The sequence below is a fragment of the Pseudophryne corroboree genome, chromosome 7 (assembly GCF_028390025.1).
Source record: "Pseudophryne corroboree isolate aPseCor3 chromosome 7, aPseCor3.hap2, whole genome shotgun sequence".
Lineage (NCBI taxonomy): Eukaryota > Metazoa > Chordata > Amphibia > Anura > Myobatrachidae > Pseudophryne > Pseudophryne corroboree.
Window position 1 is genome coordinate 251,186,448 of NC_086450.1, and position 23,117 is coordinate 251,209,564.

The 23,117-nt window shown below is 46.4% G+C and overlaps 1 protein-coding gene across 3 annotated transcripts in view; it reads left to right on the forward strand.

Annotated features, from left to right (window-relative positions):
- Positions 1-23,117, forward strand: part of MOB4 (MOB family member 4, phocein) — a 307,243-nt gene that overhangs the window by 126,756 nt on the left and 157,370 nt on the right. For all 3 annotated transcript variants that reach the window (XM_063934094.1, XM_063934095.1, XM_063934096.1), the window contains exon 6: positions 17,235-17,314. In XM_063934094.1, coding sequence (XP_063790164.1) covers positions 17,235-17,314 — 80 coding nt within the window. The remainder of the gene's footprint in view (positions 1-17,234; positions 17,315-23,117) is intronic.

The following is a 23,117-nucleotide window of genomic DNA, read 5'->3' on the forward strand; positions in this document are numbered from 1 at the left end:
TGCTGACACTGGGAAGCATCCGGCCAGGGCTCACAGGGAGATGCGGATGTAGCACAGCGGGCCAAGCAGAAGCAATCCACCCAGGTGTTGAGAGCCGCCGCTATTGTGCAGATGGCCCGCCAGCCAGAGTCCACTCGCAGTGTGGAGGTGCGCCAGGTAGACCGTTCTCGTCAGCCGGAGCCCGCCGGGAGAGTCATACGCTGTTCAGCCATGCAGGTGGAGTATATGGCAGTGGGAGATGGGGCAGGCAGCGGCAATGCAGACGGGCTGGTGGCGGGAGGCTATTGTAGACGCGGGGGGCATCCGGCGGTCTAGTCAGCGGCAGGAAAGGAGGCAATGGAGACTGCTGCTGAAGGAGTGAGTGCAGTCCGCAATCCTTGGGAGCCTCCAAAGCGCTCCCCGATTCCGCAGTCTTGCACCGGAGGCAGCTGTGTGGTGTCAGCGGGTGTTGAGAGGCAATATTCAGGCTGGCAAAGGGGCCAGGGACTGCAAAATAGGTCTCTTTAGCTGAGAAACATGGGAGCTCAGGGCAAATAGGTCTGATGTCTCAGGCAGTCAGGCCACGTCCCCGTGGTCCTCCATTTCTAATTTTTTATCCAGATAGAGCAGTTCTCAGAACTAAATCTGGGTAACTTCCTAAGGTGGTGTCTTCATTCCACCTTAACGAAGAAATTGTAGTTCCGGCTTTCCAGGGGCTAGATCTCTCTGTGGGAGATGCATCACTGGACGTCGTCCATGCCTTAAGGATCTACGTAGATCGTACCAGTGCTATCAGAAAGACAGATTCTCTCTTTGTTCTCTACGGATTTCACAGGAGAGGATGGCCTGCTGATGAGCAGACACTGGAGAGGTGGCTTCGGATGATGATTTCAGAAGCATATTCTCAAGCTGATCTCCCTGTTCCGGCTAATGTCTCTGCTCACTCTACTCGTGAGGTAGGTCCACCATGGGCAGCACAACGTGGTGCTTCAGCAGAACAGAAATGTAAGGCAGCCACATGGTCTTCCATTAACACATTCATTAGACATTATGCCTTTGATACCTTTGCCTCTCGTGATGCTGAATTTGGGCAAAGGATTCTCCTGTCTAATCAGGAGCATCCCCACCACTAAATTGCTTTGGGACATGCCAATGTATCCTGTGGATACCCTGTGGACCCTGCAGGAGAAATATACGTTATGTTAAGAACTTAACATTGATAACGGTATTTCTCCTAAGTCCACAGGTTCCACAGGGATCCCACCATGACACACCTGATTTGAGGATCCTTTTACTCACTAATCTCTTCCCTCTTGTACGGAAGGCCAGTGCAGCGGAAGGGTGTGCATGTGTGTTCTTCTTGCCTGATTAGGGCTGTACATGATGCTTCTGCCTTAAGCTGTGGAAAACAACTGATTTACCTGAGCCAGGAGGCGGGGATATATGAACGGGCCCACTGCATGCTGGGAGGCCAGAAAGCTTTGACCGATTGGTGCAAGATCCGCTGTCGCGTCATTATATCCCAATGTATCCTGTGGAACCTTTGGACTTAGGAGAAATACCGTTATCAACGGTAAGTTCTTACCATAATGTATATTTTTGAAAAGCCCTTATGAGCTAGGATGTTCAGCTCACCCTCCATGCCGTCATACGAAGTCGCTGTAAGTCTGGGTAGGCGAACGGTCCTTGTTGAAGATCTCTTCGCAGTGGCAAAGGCCAAGGGTTTTCGACGGACATGTCCAGAAGATACCCTCCAAGGCCAATCCGTGGCAATCGGAATTGCCTGTACTCTTTGTTTCCGGATTCGTTTGAGCACCCTTGGGAGCAATGGAATCGAAGGAAACGGGTACACCAGACAGTAAGGCCAAGGCGAAGTCATGGCATCTACTGCCCTCGCCTGCGGGTCCCTGGTTCGAGAGCAATACCAGCGAAGCTTCTTGTTGAGTCAAGAAGCCATCATGTCTATCTGTGGGCAGCCCCACCGGTCGATGATTTGCTTAAACACCTGATGGTGACGCCCCCACTCTCCCAGGTGAAGAACATGATGACTCAGGAAGTCCGCTTCCCAGTTGTCTACTCCCGGAATGAAGATTGCGGACATTGCTCTTGCATTTTTTTCTGCCCAGAGGAGTATCCTTGACACCTCACGCATGCAGGCCCTGCTTCTTGTCCTCGCTTGTTGATTGATGTACGCCACTGCCGTGACGTTGTCCGACTGTACCTGGATCGCGTGATCCCAGAGGAGAGGCCTGAATCGGGGCATTGTAAATCTCCCGAAGTTCCAGAAAGTTGATCGGAAGGAGGGCTTCGTGGGCTGACCACCTGCCCTGGAACTAAACTCCCTTGGTGACAGCTCCCTATCCTCTCAGACTTGCATCCCTCGTGAGGAGGATTCAGTCCTGAATCCCGAAACTTCGGCCTTCCAGTAGGTTGGAGGACTGCAGCCACCATAGGAGAGAAATTCTGGCCTGAGGTGACAGCCGAATTGTCCGGTGCATCTGAAGATGTGATCCAGACCACTTGCTCAGGCGGTCCAACTGAAAAGTTCTGCCATGGATCCTTCCATATTTCATCGCCTTGTATGAGGCAACCATTTTCCCCAACAATCTTTTTCAAAGATTGATTGATACCCGAGAAGGCCGGAGAACCATGCGGACTTGTCCTCTGGGATAAACACCTTTTTGGCTACAGTATTCATCAACATTCTCAGGAACAGGAGCCTCTGAGTTGGCTCCAGGTAGGACTTCTGTAAATTGAGGATCCACCCGTGGTGGGACAGAAGCTAAATAATTCGGTCTAAATGGAGCAATAAAAGCTCCCTGGATCTTTCTTTTATCAGAAGATTGTCCAGGTAAGGGACAACATTGACCCCCTTGACCTGGAGTTGGAACATCATCTCTGCCATCACTTTCGTGAACACCCTGGGAGCTTTGGAAATGCTGAAGGGTAGCGCCTGGAACTGGTAGTGATCGTTCAGTAAGGCAAACCTCAGGTAGGACGGATGAGGTGGCCAAATGAGGACATGGAGATGGGCGTCCTTGATATCCAGGGAGACCATGAACTCCCGCTCTTCCAGGCCCGCAATCATTGCTCGCAAAGATTCCATCTTGAACTTGAAAACCTTTTAGGTAAGGGTTCAAGGATTTTAGATTCAGAATGGGCCTTACCGAATCGTCCGGTTTCGGTACCACGAACAGGTTGGAGTAGTAACCCTTTCCCTGTTGATGCAGCAGCACTGGAACAATGACTTTGGATTGGACCAACTTTAAGATGGCCTGTTGCAGAGTAACTTGCGTATCCTCCAAAGCTCTTAAGCTTGATTTGAAAAATCGTTGGGGAGGAGCACTGTCAAACTCCATCTTGTAGCCCTGAGAAATGAGGTCCGTGACCCAGGTATCTTGGCAGGAATTTTCCCAGATGCTGCTGAAGTGACACAGCCAAGTACCCACCTCGAGAGACCCGTCATGCTGAGGCCTTAGTGGAAGCTGTACCGGTGCTCTCCTGAGAACTGGCGATTGCTGGTTTTCTTTTCTTACCTCTGGTGCGTCTAGCCACATTGGAGGCACCTCTGGCCCTTGATCTAAACCTGTTAGACCGAAAGGACTGGGTGGACGGCTACGGGTAGGAACGCCTAGCTGGCGGGATCCCAGAGGGGCAAAACATGGATTTCCCTGAGTAACTTTAGAAATCCACGTATCCAATTCTACCTCGAAGAGCCATTCCCCTGAAAAGGGAAGATACTCGACTCTGCGCTTAGAATCTGCGCCCGCTTTCCACTGACACACCTACAAAGCCCTACGCACCGACACTGCCATAGCATTGGTCCTAGCATTAATATTGCCTATCTCCTTAAGAGAATCACACAGGAAACGTGCAGTGTCCCGAGTGTGTTACCGGAGAGTCACTGTAGTGACCAGGGGCATATGCCCCGAGAGGCCCTCCTGGATCTGGGTATGAATGGTATGAGTCATCCAACAACCCGCTTTGACTGGTCTTTGGGACATACCCGCTGCTGTGTAGATAGACTTTAGTGTAGTGCCTTCTTGAATAGGCAAGAAATTGATACGTCCACAGCCGAGGGTTCTTCCCAGAATTTTCTGCCTTCAGAAGCAAATGGGAAAGTGTGTGCAAAAACAGTTTTGACACTTGCCATTTTTTATCTGTATTTTTCCAGGCTAGAGATAAACCATGCAAACCAGCAACTGCCGGTTCACAGGAACAGAGCTCAAGCTCTGCTTCCTCAAAACCTTCAGCATGACGATGGACTGCTATGCCTGGAGGACTGGCAGGTGGGAGCCGACTAAAATTTTTCAGTCACATCTGGACAGGTTCGTGCCAGGATCGCTAGGTCTTATATCTTATTTCCCAGAGCTACAGACTGGAGTTTCAGGAGCTCCCACCTCATTCAAAAACTGGTACAGACTCAGGTCATTGTTCCAGTTCCACCTCATCTGCAAAGCAAGGGATATTATTCCAACTTGTTTGTAGTACCGAAATCAGACGGTTCTGTAAGACCGATTTTGAATCTCAAGTCGTTGAACGCGTCTCTGACAGCGGTGATCTCAGGTCTGGAGGAGGGGGAATTCCCAGTGTCTCTGGATATCAAGGATGCGTACCTTCACATTCCGATCTGGCCGCCTCATCAGGCTTATCTACGGTTTGCACTGCAGGACTGTCACTGTCCGTTCCAGGCCCTACCATTTGGCCTCTCCACAGCACCGAGGGTGGTCACCAAGGTGATGGCAGAGATGATGTTTCTCCTTCGCAAACAGGGAGTGAACATAATTCCGTACCTGGGTGATTTAATAAAGGCACCATCCAGGGAGAGTTTATTGAACAGCATTGGTCTCGCAACCAGACTACTCCTGGATCATGGGTGGATTCTGAACCTTCCGAAATCTCACCTAAAGCCAACACGGGGGCTTCCATTCCTGGGAATGATACTGGACACGGAGTTGTTAAAAAGTGTTCCTTCCGTTGGAAAAGGCATTGATAATCCAGTCAATGGTTCAGGATGTCCTGAAGCCAACCCGGATATCGGTGCATCTCTGCTTTCGCCTTCTGCGGAAAATGGCGGCCTCTTGCAAGGCGCTTCAGTACGGAAGGTTTCACGCAAGACCCTTCCAGCTCGATCTGTTGGACAAATGGCCCGGATCGCAACTTCACATGCACCAGAGGATTCATCTGTCGCCAAAAGCCAAGATCTCTCTTCTATGGTGCCTTCAGTCTTCTTACTTAATTGAGGGTCAACGGTTCGGGATTCAGAATTGGATTCTGTTAACCACAGCCTCACAGGTTAGGGAGCAGTCACCCAGGGGGTGCAGTTTCAAGGAAGATGGTCAAGTCAGAAACTCGTCGTCCTTCCAATCAACGTTCTGGAACTCGGGGCTATGTACAGCGCCCTTCTGCAGGCCTCATATGTTCTTCAACATCGGTCCATTCAGGTCCAGTCGGAAAATGTGACGGCAGTGACGTACATAAACCGACAGGGCAGAACGAGAAGCAGAGCAGCAATGTCAGAGTTGTCAAGAATTCTCCTCTGGGCAGAAAAACACGCTGTGGCTTTGTTGGCAGTCTTCATTCCTGGAGTAGACAACTGGGAAGCAGACTTCCTCAGCAAACACGACCTGCACTCGGGGGAGTGGGTCCTTCACCCAGAGGTGTTCAGGTGCTTGACACGTCGGTGGGGATATTCACAAATCGACATGATGGCCTGTCGTCTCAACAAGAAAGTCAAGCGGTATTGTTCCAGGTCGAGAGACCCACAGACAGTGGCAGTGGACGCTCTGACGACTCCATGGGTCTATCAGATGGTATATGTGTTTCGTCCACTTCCTCTGATCCTAAGAATTCTGAAAAGAAGAAAAAGGGAAAAGGGTTAAGCAATACTCATTGTTTCAGACCGACCAAGAAGGTCTTGGTACGCGGAACTTCTGGAGATGCTACTGGAAGATCGTGGCCTCTACCTCTTTGCGAGGTTCTTCTGCAACAGGGCCCATTTGTCTATCAAGACTTACCGGGGCTACATTTAATGGCATGGAAGTTGAACGGCTGATTCTAGGCAGGAGAGGGATCCCTAACAAGGTCACTCCAACTATGATCCAAGCAAGGAAGGGGGTCACGTCTAAACATTACCACCGTATTTGGAAGAAAAACGTCTCTTGGTGTGAGAGCAGACAATATTCTGCGGTGGAATTTCATCTGGGACTTTTCCTGCTTTTTCTGCAGTCGGGTGTGGATGTGGGCCTACGTCTGGGCTCCATAAAAGTCCAGATTTCGGCCTTGTCCATTTTCTTTCAGAAACAATTGGCTTCTCTCCCTAAGGTACAGACGTTCTTTAAAGGTGTTCTGCACATCCAACTTCCCTTTGTGCCTTCCACGGCACCTTGGGATCTCAATTTGGTGCTGCAGTTCCTCCAATCAGACTGGTTTGAACCGTTACAGGAGGTAGACATAAAATATCTTACGTGGAAGACCGTCACACTGTTGGCCTTGGCTTCAGCAAGACGTGTCTGAGCTGGGGGCATTGTCTCACAAGTGCCCCTATTTAATTTTGCATGAGGACAGAGCTGAACTCAGAACTCGTCAGCAATTTCTTCCTAAGGTGGTATCTGTGTTTCACATCAACCATCTATTGTGGTTCCGGTTGTTACCGACACCTCTGTTACTTCAAAATCTTTGGATGTTGTGAGGTCTTTGAAGGTGTATGTAAAACGAACAGCTCGTCACAGAAAATCGGACTGTTTGTTCTTTACGATCCCAATAAGATTGGGTATCCTGCTTCAAAGCAGTCAATTGCGCTCTGGATCAGGCACACTATCCAGCATGCTTATTCCATGGCAGGTTTGCGGATTCCAAAATCTGTACAGGCCCACTCTACTAGGTTGGTGGGTTCCTCTTGGGCGGCTGCCCGGAGTGTCTCGGCATTACAGCTCTGATGAGCAGCTACATAGTCAGGTTCGAACACGTTTGCTAAGTTCTACAAGTTCGATAATTTGGCCTCTGAGGACCTTCAGTTTGGTCAATCAGTTTGCTGGAACCTCAGCACTCTCCCACCCGGTTTGGGAGCATTGGTACTTCCCCATGGTACTAAATGGATTCCCAGTATCCTCTAGGACGTAAGAGAATTACCTACTGGTAAATCCTCTTCTCGTAGTTCGTAGAGGACACTGGGCGCCAGCCCAGTGCTTCGTTCTACCTGCGCTGTTACTTGGTTAAGTACTGTTGTTTGTTTCAGCTCTTGTGGTTCCTGTTTTCAAGTTTGGTTAGCATGGGTTTTCTCTTGTTTGTGTGTGCTGGTTCGGAATCTCACCACTATCCTTTTTATATCCTTCTCTCAAAGTGTGTCCGTCTCCTCGGGCACAGTTTCCTATACTGAGTCTGGTAGGCGGGGCATAGATGGAGGAGCCAGCGCACACTATCAAATTCTTAGTGTCCATGGCTCCTAACGGACCTGTCTATACCCCATAGTACTAAATAGATTCCCAGTATCCTCTACGGACTACGAGAAAAGGATTTACCTGTAGGCAATTAAAATACTATTTTTTATTCTACGGTTCAACAGATTTGATCTTTCTACACTAACCATACATACCTGTATCCAATTCTATTAATCATCCACTGGATCCAACATATACATTTATTTCTTGTATGTATCTTGTATAAATGAATGTTAGTGCTCTACATCCTAACCCCTCAAAATACTTAGTTTCATCTAATTCCATTTATTCTTAACTCAACCAGTTCTAATACCCCTGAGGAAGTCCATTGAGACGAAATGCGTAGTGTTTGACACACATTATCCACGGAAATAGCTAAATGTCATCCACCTAGTGGGCTCATGCCCGTAAGGGTAATAGGTGTGATCGGTACATCCAATTCTCTGTAAAGTTGAATTATGCTGTGTATTGCATTAAACAAATGTCTTGTCAAATGTTTTATACATAATAAAACAATATATTGTATTTCAAATGAGTAATTTGCTGTTGGGTGATGATATGTGGTGATCTCCATTTGATCAAAGTCTCTGAAGGCTCTACCATAGTATTTCTCTTACGTCCTAGAGGATGCTGGGGTCCACATTAGTACCATCGAGTATAGACGGGTCCTCTAGGAGTCACTGACACTTTAAGAGTTTTGAGAGTGTGGGCTGGCTCCTCCCTCTATGCCCCTCCTACCAGACTCAGTTTAGAAAATGTGCCCGGAGGAGCCGGTCACAGCTAGGGGAGCGCTATAGGAGTTCTTTTAGTTTTATTATTTTGAATAGAGTTTAGGCACAGGGAGGCTGCTGGCAACTGCCTCCCTGCTTCGAGAGACTAAGGGGGGGGAGCAGTGTCCACCCTGCGGGGTCTGAGCCACTATCTCCGCTGACAGGATACTTAGCTCCTGAGGGGATCGAACGTTCGCCGCCACAGGGGATCGCTCACCCCAGCAGCATGCCGCCACCCCCTTACAGAGCCAGAAGATCAGTGGCGAGTATGTCACCGGCCCCCCTGGCAAGCGGGAAGCCGGTGTGAAGATGGCGGCAACAGGGTATGGAGCGCAGTATTAACTGCGCTCCGGGACTCAGCGGTTCATAGTGCGGCGCTGTGAGGGGTGCCCTGAGCCAGCGCCTACACCCTACACTGACCAACAAGCCTGTCATAGTCCCAGGATTGCTGCCAGCACTTTTCCTCAGGCCAGTATAATCTTCAGAAGAGCGAGAAGCAGCGCCATGAAAGGGGGCGAAGCTTCTCGGAGTGGACCCAGCAGCGTTCAGCGCCATTTTCCTGCCTGCAGAAGCGCTGTCAGTGAGAGCTGTCCCTCCATATCAACTCCAGCTATCTTGTACGGTACCAGGGGGTTGTAGAAGGGAGGGGGAGGCTGTGTAAAGTCTGTGTAGTCTATTAAGGGACACAGACAGCGCTGGTAGTTTCATTAGTTCTACCTTAAAAGGTGCTGTGTGTGGGGGGGAAACTGTGTCTGACATTTCCCTTTGTGTGGGTGTTTACTATCTCACATAGCCAGGTCTGGGGACTCTGTGTCATATGCTGCAGAAACGATTTCCTGTCAGGAGGGATCCATTCCATGTACATAGGATTGTAATGCTTTGTCTCAGATCCCTATTGTTGAAGCTAATACTGAGACTGAAACTCAGGTATTGAAGTCTATGGGAGTTTGGTCAGGCTCTGTCCCTATTCCTGCAAAACCCCCTAGAATGTTCCCACAGAAACGTGCACTTTCCCAAATTATGCAAGATGACACGGATACCAATTCTGATGGGGACGTGTTGAGGGGGGCGGCATCCCTTGCAAAGGGGGTGCAGCTCATGATTGAGGCTATTAGAGATGTGTTAAACATTAATGACACTACACCTGAGCGAGTTGAGGAGGCTTACTTCACTGACAATAAGAAAGCCCCGCTAACCTTTCCCGCGTCTAAAGAATTAAATGCTATATTTGACAAATCCTGGGAAAACCCGGAAAAAAAAATTCCAGATCTCAGAGAGTTCTGGTTGCTTTTCCCTTCCCTAAGGAAGATAGGAAAAAATGGGAAAACCCACCAATTGTTGACGCATCTGTCTTCAGACTGTCTAAAGAGGTGGTTTTACCTGTCCCTGGTTCTACCGCGTTGAAAGAAATGGCTGATCGTGAGATTGACACTACGCTCAAATCCATGTACACTGCTTCAGGAGTGACCTTAAGGCCCACTATTGCCTGTGCATGGATTTCTAAAGCCATAGTAAGGTGGTCAGGCACATTACTAGAGGATTTAGATGCAATGGATAGAAGTGACATTGAATTGTTTTTACATCACATACAGGATTCTGCGGGGTTCATGGTGGAATCCATGAAAGACCTGGGTACGCTGAGTGCACGTATATCCTCCATGTCGGTATCAGCTCGCAGGGGACTCTGGCTACGCCAATGGTCCGCAGACGTGGAATCCAGGAGAAGTGTGGAGAACCTACCCTTCACAGGTCAGGCTCTATTTGGGGAAGCTTTGGATGCTTGGATTTTCACGGCAACTGCGGGTAAGTCACCTTTTCTTCCCTCTGCTACTCATTCTACGAAGAAACTGTTTCTTCAGCTGTGCAGCGGACCGCTAAGACAAAAAAGCCCAAGCCTTCTACCACTTTCTTTAGAGTTGGTCGGGCAAAATCCAAAAAGCCTGCACCCGCAGGCTCCCAAGACCAGATACCTGCTTTTGGTTCCTCAAAGTCCTCAGCATGACTGGGGACCTCAAAGTCTGGAGGACGGGTTTGTGGGGCGAGACTCAGACATTTCAGCCACGTCTGGGTCTCATCCTGCCTGGATCCCTGGGTACAGGATATTGTGTCCCAGGGGTACAGACTGGAGTTTCAAAAACTCCTGCCTCACCGATTCTTCAAATCAGGCTTGCCAGCTTTGCTGACAGACAGGGCTATCCTACAGGAAGCCATCCTAAAATTGGAAAAATCACACATCATTGTCCCAGTTCCACCTCATATGCAAAACAAGGGTTGTTATTCATACTTTTTTGTGGTACCGAAACCGGATGGTTCGGTCAGACCAATTTTGAAATTCAAAAGGGAGTCTCTCAGAGCAGTGATTTCATGTCTGGAGGGGGGAGAGTTTCTGATATCCCTGGATATCAAGGATGCGTACCTCCACATTCCGATTTGGGGCACTACCATTCAGCCTCTCCACAGCATCGAGGGTGTTCACCAAGGTGATGGCAGAGATGATGGTTCTCCTCCACATACAGGGGGTGAACATAATCCCATATCTGGACGATCTGCTTATAAAGGCAGCGTCCAGGGAGAGGTTGTTGCAGTCCATTGTTCTCACGACTCATATGATCAGGGAACACGGTTGGATCCTGATTTTTCCAAAAATCACATTTGGAGCCGATCAGGAAGTTGTCTTTTCTGTAAATGATCCTCGACACAGAAGTGCAGAGCGTGTGTCTTCCGTGGGGAAAAAGCGTTGGTGATACAAACACTGGTTCGGGATGTCCTGAAGCCAGCCAGGGTTTCGGTTCATCAGTGCATACGCCTTCTGGGGAAGATGGTGGCCTCTTATGAGGCTCTACAGTACGGAAGGTTTCATGCTCGGCCCTTCCAACTGGATCTCCTAGACAAGCGGTCGGGATCTCATCTACACATGCACCAGAGAATACGTCTGTCTCCAAAAGGCAGTATTTCAGTCCTCTGGTGGCTGCATCTACCTTACCTTCTGGAGGGCCGCAGGTTCGGGATTCTTGACTGGATCCTTCTAACCACGGATGCAAGTTTCCGGGGCTGGGGCGCAGTCACTCAGGGGGAAACCTTCCAAGGAAGGTGGACAAGCCTGGAATCCAGCCTACCAATAAACATTCTGGAACTAAGAGCCGTCTACAACGGTCTTTTCCAATCGGCCCATCTTCTGCGAGCTCGAGACATTCAAGTGCAGTCAGACAATGTAACGACAGTGGTTTACATAAACCGACAGGGTGGAAGGAAGAGCAGAGCTGCAATGTCAGAGGTTACGAGAATTATCCTCTGTGCAGAAAAACACGCGTTGGCACTGTCAGCAATCTACGTTCCGTGAGTAGACAAATGGGAAGCGGACTTCCTCAGCAGACATGATCTCCACCCAGGAGAGTGAGGACTCCATCCGGAAGTGTTTCACGGAGGTAACAGATCTTTGGGGTGTACCTCAAATAGACATGAAGGCCTCTCGTCTCAACAAGAAGCTTCGGCGGTATTGTTCCAGGTCGACTTCTAGGTTTTGCCCAGGAATGGTTGAAGACCACTTCAGATACCTCGGCGAGGGAAGTTGTCGCTCGAGGTTACGCCATATCCTTCAAGAATCGTCCCCCGCAGCAATTTTGCCTGACAGATGTGCCTCTGTATCTGTCAAAAGCAAACACGTTGCACTCGGTGGTACATTCCCTCCTGACCACAGGAGTGGTAGTACAGGTGCCTCTGGCTCAGAGAGGCAAGGGGTACTATTCACCGCTGTTTCTAGTCCCGAAGCCGAACGGGTCCTCGCAGCCCATTCTCAATCTGAAGTCCTTGAACAAGCGTGTGCGGGTCTCCAAGTTTCTTATGGAAACTGCGTTCTATTGTTCTGGCCATGGAGCCTGGGGACTATATGGCCTCCCTGGACATACAGGATGCCTACCTGCATATTCCTATTGCGGTATCTCATCAACCGTACCTGCGGTTTGCGGTGGGCAACCTTCATTACCAATTTCGGGCGTTACCCTTTGGTTTGACAACGGCTCCCCGAGTTTTCACCAAAGTAATGGCGGTCATGACGACTACACTCCGCCGTCAAGGGGTCAGGATCCTACCGTACTTGGACGATTTGTTTATCCTGGCATATTCCCCAGAACTTCTCCTGTGTCATCTCGATCTGACGGTCAAGTGCATGAAAGCTCACGGGTGGCTGATCAACTGGAAGAAATCCTGCCTGGTTCCTGCTCGGAGCATGTTACACCTGGGAGCGTTATTGGGCACTCACAACCAACGGTTGTCCCTGTTTCAGGAGAAAGTCCTGAAGCTTCAGGACAGGATTCGATGCTTCCTGTCTCGTCCACAAGTGTTGATACATTCGGCAATGCAAGTGCTGGGTCTCATGGTGTCAGCTTTCGACATGGTGGAGTATGTTGAGTTCCACTCTCAACCTCTGCAGAAGTTAATTCTGACCAAGTGGGACGGCCTGCCTCACCGGACAAGATCTCACATGATCTCATTGTCTCCGGAGGTCCGCCTGTCACTGAGCTGGTGGCTGCAGGACCAACAATTGAGCAGGGGCCATCCCTTCTGGATATCCGAATGGGTACTTCTGATAACGGATGCCAGTCTGAGAGGTTGGGGCGCGGTGTTGGAACAACACTCTTTCGGGTCAGTGGACCAAGGAGGAGTCTCTACTCCTGATAAATATTCTGAAACTGCAGGCAGTGTTAAATGCGTTGACAATGGCCCAGCTTCTAATACAGAACAGACCTGTTCAAGTACAATCGGACAACACCACCATGGTGGCGTACATCAGTCATTAAGGCGGCACTCGAAGCCGCATGGCAATGAGGGAAGTATCACGGATTCGTCAGTGGGCAGAACGCCATCTGCCGGCCATATCCGCAGTGTTCATTCCGGGCGTCCTGAACTTGGAAGCGGACTATCTCAGTCGTCAGGACATACACGCCGGAGAGTGGAGCCTCCATCCGGAGGTGTTTCAACTTCTCGTGGACACGTAGGGCTTTCCAGATGTGGATCTGATGGCGTATCGACACAATCACAAGGTTTCGGTCTTCGGAGCAAGGACAAGGGATCCTCAAGCTGCGTTCGTGGACGCTCTGTCAATTCCATGGAACTTTCAGCTACTGTACGTGTTCCCTCCAGTGTCTCTCCTGCCCAGAGTAATACGGAAGTTCAAGCAAGAAGGAGGAAACTGCTTCTGGTAGCTCCAGCGTGGCCCAGACGGCACTGGTTCTCCGATCTACTGGGTCTCTCGTGGGATCGTCCCCTTCTACTTCACAATGACCAGACCTGCTCGTTCAGGGCCCTTGTGTTTACCAGGATTTGTCCCGTCTGGCTTTGACGGCATGGCCCTTGAGGCTTCATCCTGAGGGCCAAGGGTTTTTATGAGGCGGTCGTTCAAACTATGTTGAAGGCCCGTAAGCCGGCTTCTGCTCGCATCTACCATAGGGTCTGGAATGCTTACTTGACTTGGTGTGCGTCTCGCAATCATGACGTTTTCAAGTTTAGTACGGCCAAACTCTTGGCCTTTCTACAACAAGGCCTAGAGTTAGGCTTGCGTCTGGCCTCCCTTAAGGTTCACATCTCTGCCTTGTCGGTTTGGTTTCAGAGAAAAATTGCTACCCTTCCTGATGTCCATAAATTCACTCAGGGTGTGTTGCGGATTCAGCCTCCTTATGTACCGCCTGTGGCCCCTTGGGATTTGGTGGTTTTTGAGGCTTTGCAAGGGTCTCCATTTGAGCCTCTTGCATCTGCTGACCTTAAGTGGCTTTCCCTTAAGGTCCTATTCTTGCTGGCTATTGTGTCAGCTAGAAGGGTCTCAGACTTGGGTGCCTTATCCTGTAAGTCTCCCTATTTGATTTTTCACCAAGACCGGGCGGTTCTTAGAACACGGCCAGGTTGTCTGCCTAAGGTGGTGTCTTCCTTCCAACTGAACCAGGAGATTGTGGTTCCGGCCTTTAATTCTCCTGAGTTGTCTGCCAAAGAGTGGTCTTTGGATGTGGTATGGGCACTCCGTATCTACGTGAAGAGAACTTCCTCCATTAGGCATTCTGATTCTCTTTGTATTGTTTGCTTTTCACAAACGTGGCTGGCCTGCTTCCAAGCAGACTCTGGCCAGAAGGATTAGAATGGTGATTGCACATGCTTATGTACAGGCTGGTCGTCCAGCTCCTGTTACCATTAAGGGCCATTCTACTCGGTTGGTTAGACCTTCTTGGGCGGCCCACCGTGGTGCGGCCCTTGAACAATTGTGCAAGGCGGCTACGTGGTCCTCAGGGAACACGTTTATAAGGTTTTATGCCTTCGATACCGCCGCTTCCCAGGGTGCTTCCTTTGGATGCCGGGTTCTTGTGCCCGCTACAGTGCGTCCCATCCCATAAGGTACTGCTTTAGGACATCCCCGATGTGAATCCTTGTGGAGCCTAGTGTACCCCGCAGCAGAAAACAAGATTTATGGTTAGAACTTACCGTTGTTAAATCTCTTCTGTGAGGTACACTGGGCTCCACAAGGCGCCCACCCTGACACACTTAGCCTCTTTGGGTTGGTATTGGCATAGCCGCTGACACCCTCTCCAGTGGTGAGAGTGTGGTGTACTTGGCTAAGAGCGGTTGTCGTCTCTGGTACCTGCTACTACATTGGGCTGGTTAACGAAACTGAGCTCCCTGTGCATGGAGGCGGCGCTGAGCATCTTGGGAATAGTCAAAAGCTTTGAGCCTGTTGGTGCCTCGGATCAAGATCCTACTCTACACCCCGATGTGAATCCTTGTGGAGCCCAGTGTACCTCGCAGAAAGATTTAACAACGGTAAGTTCTTACCATAAATCTTGTTTTTTTTTTTTTTATTTATATATATATATATATATACATATATATATATATATATATATATATATATATACATACATATATATATATATATATATATATATATATATATATATATATATATATATATATATATATATAGCACAGATTGGTGGGCGGCACTCCAAGGATTTGTAAAGAAAAGCAGCTACACAAGCTGAATAACTTCAACGTTTCAGACGCCTTTTATTTGCGCCTTTCGTCAGGATGTCAGATCCTGACGAAAGGCGCAAATAAAAGGCGTCTGAAACGTTGAAGTTATTCAGCTTGTGTAGCTGCTTTTCTTTACAAATCCTTGGAGTGCCGCCCACCAATCTGTGCTGTCTGCTGGGCCTTGTAGTGCCACGGGAGGGCACCCAGGTATCTATATACATTTTAGTTGGAGTGCCGGTCATACGCATATATATATATATATATATATATATAACGGTCAAGACAGCACTCAGTAATGTCAAAAAATGGCGGTGCAGGGTAATAAAGAACTGATAATAACATTCACTTTTCCCAGCAAAAGAAAAAAGTACCAGCAATCAGTTTTAGGTGAAAGAAACAATGTTTTATTCTTTTTATTCTTCAAAAAGAGTCCCTAACAAACAGTCCTACAGCTGTTTCAACAAACAGTGGTTTTCCTCAGCCCCTGAAGAAAACCACTGTTGGTTGAAACAGCTGTCTGGACTGTTTCTTATGAACTCTTGTTGAAGAATAAAACATTGTTTCTTTCATATAAAATGGGTGCTGGTACATTTTATTTTGCTGGGAAAAGTAATATATATAATTGGTGTGTGTGTATATGTATGTATGTATGTGAGTGTGTGTGTGTGTGTGCGTGTGTATGTATATATATATATATATATATATATATATAGAGAGAGAGCGATACGCATGTGTATGTATATATAATATAACATGTGTGTATATGTATATATAATCTATATATGTGTATATATATATATATTGTGTGTGTGTGTGTGTGTGTATATATATATATATATATATATATATATATATATAGCGAGAGAGAGCCACGCATGTGTATGTATATATAATATAACATGTGTGTATATGTATATATAATCTATATATGTGTATATATATATTGTGTGTGTATGTGTGTGTATATATATATATATATATATATATATAGCGAGAGAGAGCCACGCATGTGTATGTATATATAATATCAAATGTGTGTGTGTGTGTGTGTGTGTGTGTGTGTATATATATATATATATATATGTGTGTGTATATATATATATATATAGAGACAGACAGACAGACAGACAGATAGTGTGTGAGTGAGAGATACGCATGTGTATGTACACAGAGGTATTCGGATATCTTTTTAGAATTTATTGAGAAATATCTTGAGAGCTTTTTTTCTGCAAGATATACATTTGTGAAATGCACAGTCAACTTCAAGTAATTACAAAAAGTCAGACGAACCTAACAGTCTTATGCTAAGATCAGGGCGTCTGAATGGAGGCAGAGCATCGGAAAGCAGAAAGATGGAAGCACTCCTAGCCTGAAAGCTCTCCCTTGAAGAATGAACAGCGGGCAGTACAGATGGTCTAATGGTTAGCATTACTGCCTCACAGCACTGAGGTCATGGGTTCGAATCCCCACCATGTCCCTAACTGTGTGGAGCTTGTATATTCTCTCCGTAGTTGCATGTGTTTCCCCCGGGTACTCTGATTTCTTCCTATACTCCAAAAATATACCAGTAGTTTAATTGGCTTCCAACAAAATTAACTAGCGTGAATGTGTCTACGTGTACTTGTGATAGGGAGTATAGATTGTAAGCTCCACTGGGGCAGGGAGTGATGTGAATGGCCAAATATTCTCTAAAGCACGGCGGAATATGTGTGTGCTATATAAATAACTGGTTACAATTATAATAATTATGGAGCAACTTTTTCATACTGTATCTTGCATTAAAAGAGGAAGTTTCAGTTAGCTGCGGGTTGAGTCACGTATAGCTTATCAATTATAGATCCACAAGCAGCCCCAAGGTAGTTGTTACGCTCTTTTCTGCTCTCAGCACATTTTTCAAATTAATTATTTTTCTGTCTTTCGCCACCTATTTTGTTATTAGCTTTATGTTTCATTTTGTCATTTAATGCTGGCATAAGTAATAAAAAGGAGAATCACCTCTTATTACTAATTTAATTTTTTTGTGCGTTTTTAGTGCCCTGCTATAGATTACACAAGACACACGCTTGACGGTGCCGCATGTCTTTTGAATAGCAATAAATATTTTCCAAGCAGGTGAGTACCTACCTTTTTTGTTTTGTACATAAAGACCTTACAGAGCATAATATAATGTTTAGGAATATTTTAGTAATATATTAGTTTAAATTCATTTAAAGTGAGATTCTTTGGCAGGGCTAGATCTGTGTTTTGGTCCACAGTCACATGCTGCTTCATACTTCTAATTCTCCTACCACAGTTTCTCTCCACAGCATGCATTAATTAACCCTGTTTTTTTTCTTCCTGTTTGTACTGTTTGGGTATATATGACTTATTGATGGTGGTTTTTTATTTTTATTTTCTGTAGCATAAAATCAAAGGTTTTGTATTTTATTACATGAAGTCAATACTCTTTATCAAATAAACACTATAAAATATATCACCATAAAAAAAAAAAAAAAAAACTTTTAATTAAGCATGTATAATGTAACATTTTTATTTTTTTTATTTTTTTATATACAGCAGGGGTAGACAATGTGTGGCATTGCATCTGCTATGTTACTTCACATACCAACATGCCCTGCCTGCCACAGTTTTGCACTTAGGGCATGCTAAAACTGTGGCTGGGCTGTATAGTACCACAACAGCTGGAGGGAAACCTGTTACCTACCATGTTACCTTCCACCAACCCAGTGACCAAAGAAATGTGAAAAGTGATCTCATTATTCCAGCTACGTATAGACAAGATTCATAAATGAAAGCATTTCACGCCACCTTTTCAGATAAGGAATAATAATACTCTTGAGGTCTTTAACTTATAGGCAATATCAGCATGTCTTTATAAACATTTTCATTAATGAAGAAAATCTCCCCACAACTACCATGTGAAGAACTGAAGAAAATTTAGTGCAATACTGTATGCAACTCACAATTTAGGTTTTAATATACAGGTATCACATTTACCAGGACTATACAACCGCTAAAAACATAGGTAGATTATGCCTCCTACCGAGTTTCAGCAATTCAGGGTACATTGAATTACAAGGAGACAGAGGGTGACAAAGTCCTGACTGCTAGAGAATCCCACCAAATTAACTGCATTCCCATATTGTACAGCAGTTTCCCAGATGCGCACCTTGGTGCGTTTAGATTATGCAGTCTCTTTCAAAAAGCCGAGGAGACAAACTCATCTATATGTTTTTAGTGCCTGTGTGTGCGTGTGTATGCATATATGTGTGTAAATGTATGTACATATGTGTGTGCAGATTGAGCCTCGCTCATCTATACCGACTTTGGCCTTTGTCCCTATCACGGAGTCGCAGTGTGCCTGGTTGCAAGGTGGCGCATAGAGCTTAGTGTGGCATATATCGTTACCAGTGAGTGTAATACCAGCGATCGTTCACCAGATGTCACTTTTGAAAATCACCATTGCGCATGTGTGAGGTGTCCAATAAAATATTATAGTGCAAGAATCACTATTGCGTATGAGTGAGGACTCCATTGAAATACACTACAGCACAAGAACTACTTAACTGTACATATCTGTGGCTATGTCGGCCTAGTGGTATTGCCGATGGTTACCAGGCACTTCACCATTTTTTGTGTAATAGCAGCTCTATCTGCATCCGAAATGAAACGTTAGTGTTTTCCAGAAAAAAACAAATATAGTCGCAGTCACACACAGACTATAGGCATGCTGCATATCACTTTAATCAGCAGAAGCTGCTTGTGTGTCTTATATTACATTACTTTGCGGAGAAAACTGCAAACAAAGACGATTGGCACTACTGAGTCCCACCGCAGCATGGTGTGACTTCAAGGGCTGTTTAGAGTGACTGCAGCAAGGATGTAAGAGGACACATCTGTAGATTGGCTGGCTCAGCATCTCCAATGCACACAAAGAAAAGTACAGTTCAAAGTTCTACACAGCTTGGCATAGTGGTATCACCGATGTTTGCCATGCCCGTGATCTAGAGTTCGATTCCCGGAAAGGACACACTTGTATTGCATATCTGTGTAAAGATTAGCATCCACAGGTTTTTTTTTATAATTTTGCTAAAACAAGTCCTGTCATACTTTGTATACAGTCTCAGACATGCACACAGATAGACAGTCAATATTAGAAAAAAAAATGTAGATGCTACTTAGTATAAAATATACAAGTGTGACTCTTCAAATTACGAGAGTCTTATCTTTGAGACTGAGCAATGGACCATTGATTTAACAAGTTGGTTTGTGTCTGTATACACTATTTTTATTTATTGATTTATTTTTTATGGTCCCGACAGAGGAGTATTTTCTACAGGATCCCTTTTATTTAATGTACGCTATACACTTCAGATTCCTGATTGACTCACTCCATGTGACCGTTGGTCTGTGTGTATAACATTACAGTTGTCACTGGCCATTTGCCAGAGCTTGCTAAGAGTAAACTATTACAGTATGATTACTGTATATCCATCCGCCGCTCTACAGTACTGGATTAGTGGAGCATTAGCCACCCATTGGTGAATGTGTTTTGCATGCTGTATATATTGTCGCACCTCAACGAGCCTCCCCGTGCAACACCCCAACAACCTGAGCTATAGCTAAGATGCAACAAATACTGTGTTTAGGACGGAGCAACTGCAACAATGAGGGAGGCTCCATCAGTATATGTATGTACATATAGTGTGTGTGTATATGTATATACACTGCTCAAAAAAATAAAGGGAACACTTAAACAACACAATGTAACTACAAGTCAATCACACGTCTGTGAAATCAAACTGTCCACTTAGGAAGCAACACTGATTGACAATCAATTTCACATGCTGCTGTGCAAATGGAATAGACAACAGGTGGAAATTATAGGCAATTAGCAAGACACCACCAATAAAGGAGTTGTTCTGCAGGTGGTGATCACAGACCACTTCTCCGCTCCTATGCTTTCTGGCTGATGTTTTGGTCACTTTTGAAAGCTGGCGTTGCTTTCACTCTAGTGGTAGCATGAGACGGAGTCTACAACCCACACAAGTGGCTCAGGCAGTGCAGCTCATCCAGGATGGCAGAACAATGCGAGCTGTGGCAAGAAGGTTTGCTGTGTCTGTCAGCGTAGTGTCCAGAGCATGGAGGCGCTACCAGGAGACAGGCCAGTACATCAGGAGACGTGGAGGAGGCCGTAGGAGGGCAACAACCCAGCAGCAGGACCGCTACCTCCGCCTTTGTGCAAGGAGGAACAGGAGGAGCACTGCCAGAGCCCTGCAAAATGACCTCCAGCAAGCCACAAATGTGCATGTGTCTACTCAAACGATCAGAAATAGACTCCATGAGGGTGGTATGAGGGCCCGACGTCCACAGGTGGGAGTTGTGCTTACAGCCCAACACCGTGCAGGACGTTTGGCATTTGCCAGAGAACACCAAGATTGGCAAATTCGCCACTGGCGCCCTGTGCTCTTCACAGATGAAAGCAGGTTCTCACTGAGTACATGTGACAGACGTAACAGAGTCTGGAGACGCCAAGGAGAACGTTCTGCTGCCTGCAACATCCTCCAGCATGACCGGTTTGGCAGTGGGTCAGTAATGGTGTGGGGTGGCATTTCTTTGGGGGGCCGCACAGCCCTCCATGTGCTCGCCAGAGGTAGCCTGACTGCCATTAGGTACCGAGATGAGATCCTCAGACCCCTTGTGAGACCATATGCTGGTGCGTTTGGCCCTGGGTTCCTCCTAATGCAAGACAATGCTAGACCTCATGTGGCTGGAGTGTGTCAGCAGTTCCTGCAAGACGAAGGCATTGATGCTATGGACTGGCCCGCCCGTTCCCCAGACCTGAATCCAATTGAGCACATCTGGGACATCATGTCTCGCTCCATCCACCAACGCCACATTGCACCACAGACTGTCCAGGATTTGCGGATGCTTTAGTCCAGGTCTGGAAGGAGATCCCTCAGGAGACCAGCCGCCACCTCATCAGGAGCATGCCCAGGTGTTGTAGGGAGGTCATACAGGCATGTGGAGGCCACACACACTACTGAGCCTCATTTTGACTTGTTTTAAGGACATTACATCAAAGTTGGATCAGCCTGTAGTGTGTTTTTCCACTTTAATTTTGAGTGTGACTCCAAATCCAGACCTCCATGGGTTAATAAATTTGATTTCCATTGATAATTTCTGTGTGATTTTGTTGTCAGCACATTCAACTATGTAAAGAACAAAGTATTTAATAAGAATATTTAATTCATTCAGATCTAGGATGTGTTGTTTAAGTGTTCCTTTTATTTTTTTTGAGCAGTGTGTGTGTGTATATATATATATATATATATATATATATATATATATATAGATAATGGAGAAACGGCGGCACTCAAGCAGGCTTAATCGTTGTGAGGATAAAATTTCCTTTAATCACCTACATGTTTCGGGGAAAATCACCCCGTCCTCAGGGCTCAGACAACAATAAAAACATGTGTATATAACACTTAAATACACCACAGACAAAACGACAATAATACAAAGATTGTACTCACCTGTCCTCACGGCGCTGCCGCCCATCCGCACATGCTGCACGCTTCCGTGTCGCTGAGTGGTGACGTCACGGTGCGCCGCGGGACAGGGAGATCGTCATAGCAACAAACAGTAAACAGTTACAGGCATCCATAACGCCTGTATAAAAAAACATAATACATTAAAGAGACAACACATTTAAAATACATATAAATCACCGCCAATGGAGAGGTCCCAGCAACACATAATCCAAGTATTTTAACTACCTCAGTAAAGACATATTGAATGCTTCTATTGTTAATCATACAAAGTACAATTAGCAATTTAGAAAATAATAAATACAGGTGACCGACCCCACATAAAAGTATATAATAATAATAATATTTGGCCCTAAAGTAGACATTGGATGCCCAGATTCTCATTAAGGCCACCGGGCGATAATGTACCCAACTTGAAGATCCAACGGGACTCCTTCTGCAAGAGTAATCTATCCCTATTGCCACCCCTCAAAGAAATAGGGGTATGATCAATAAGGATAGCCCGAATGCTAGCCACCCCATGCTTAGCTGTCAAACAGTGACGTGCAAAGGGCTGGTCACTCGTGCCCTTCTCAAACGCTTTTTTGATGGCACTCCTGTGAAGTGCCATCCGTTCCCTAAATTGTCGTATGGTTTTGCCTATATAGGCTAGACCACATGGGCATGTAAGTAAATAAATTACATGGGTGGTAGTACACGTTAGGCGATATCTAATAGTACTCTTAGTTCTGGTCAGCTCAGTACCTCCCTTTTTGTTAAAAACACCGACAGGAATACGTTTTTGAATCATCAAAGTTTTCATCCATTGGCACTTAAGAAAGGGTTGCCGTACTCGCAATTCCTGCGGGTACGGCGTATCACATCGGACCCTCAGGAAACTGATATGGCCCTTAATGCAATGTTAATGAGATTTGCACAAAGGGGGTATCCGATCAGGGATCTTGAGAAATCTAAGGAGGCAGTCCTCCGTATCCCTAGACAACAACTATTGAACCCCAGAGCTGATCTGAATCCAGAGGCCGATAGATTACCATGGGTGAGCAGGTTCACCACAAGCTCTAAAAGAATAGTAAGCAAGGCCAAACAATTATGGCCCATTATACAAACAGATACTGCCCTGAGTAGTCTATCCAACACTAGACTACTTCCTAGTCATACCAGGGGCAGCAATATAGGGGACCATATTGTTCGCCTGGATGTGACTAATATGGCTAAATGTAACCAATCCCATTTTCTTAGACCTAAGATGGGGTGCTATAGGTGCCTTGGATGTGCCACATGTAACACCCTACAAACTGGCACTACTTTCAATCACCCTCAAACGGGCCAGAAGATCCCTATTAGATATCGCCTAACGTGTA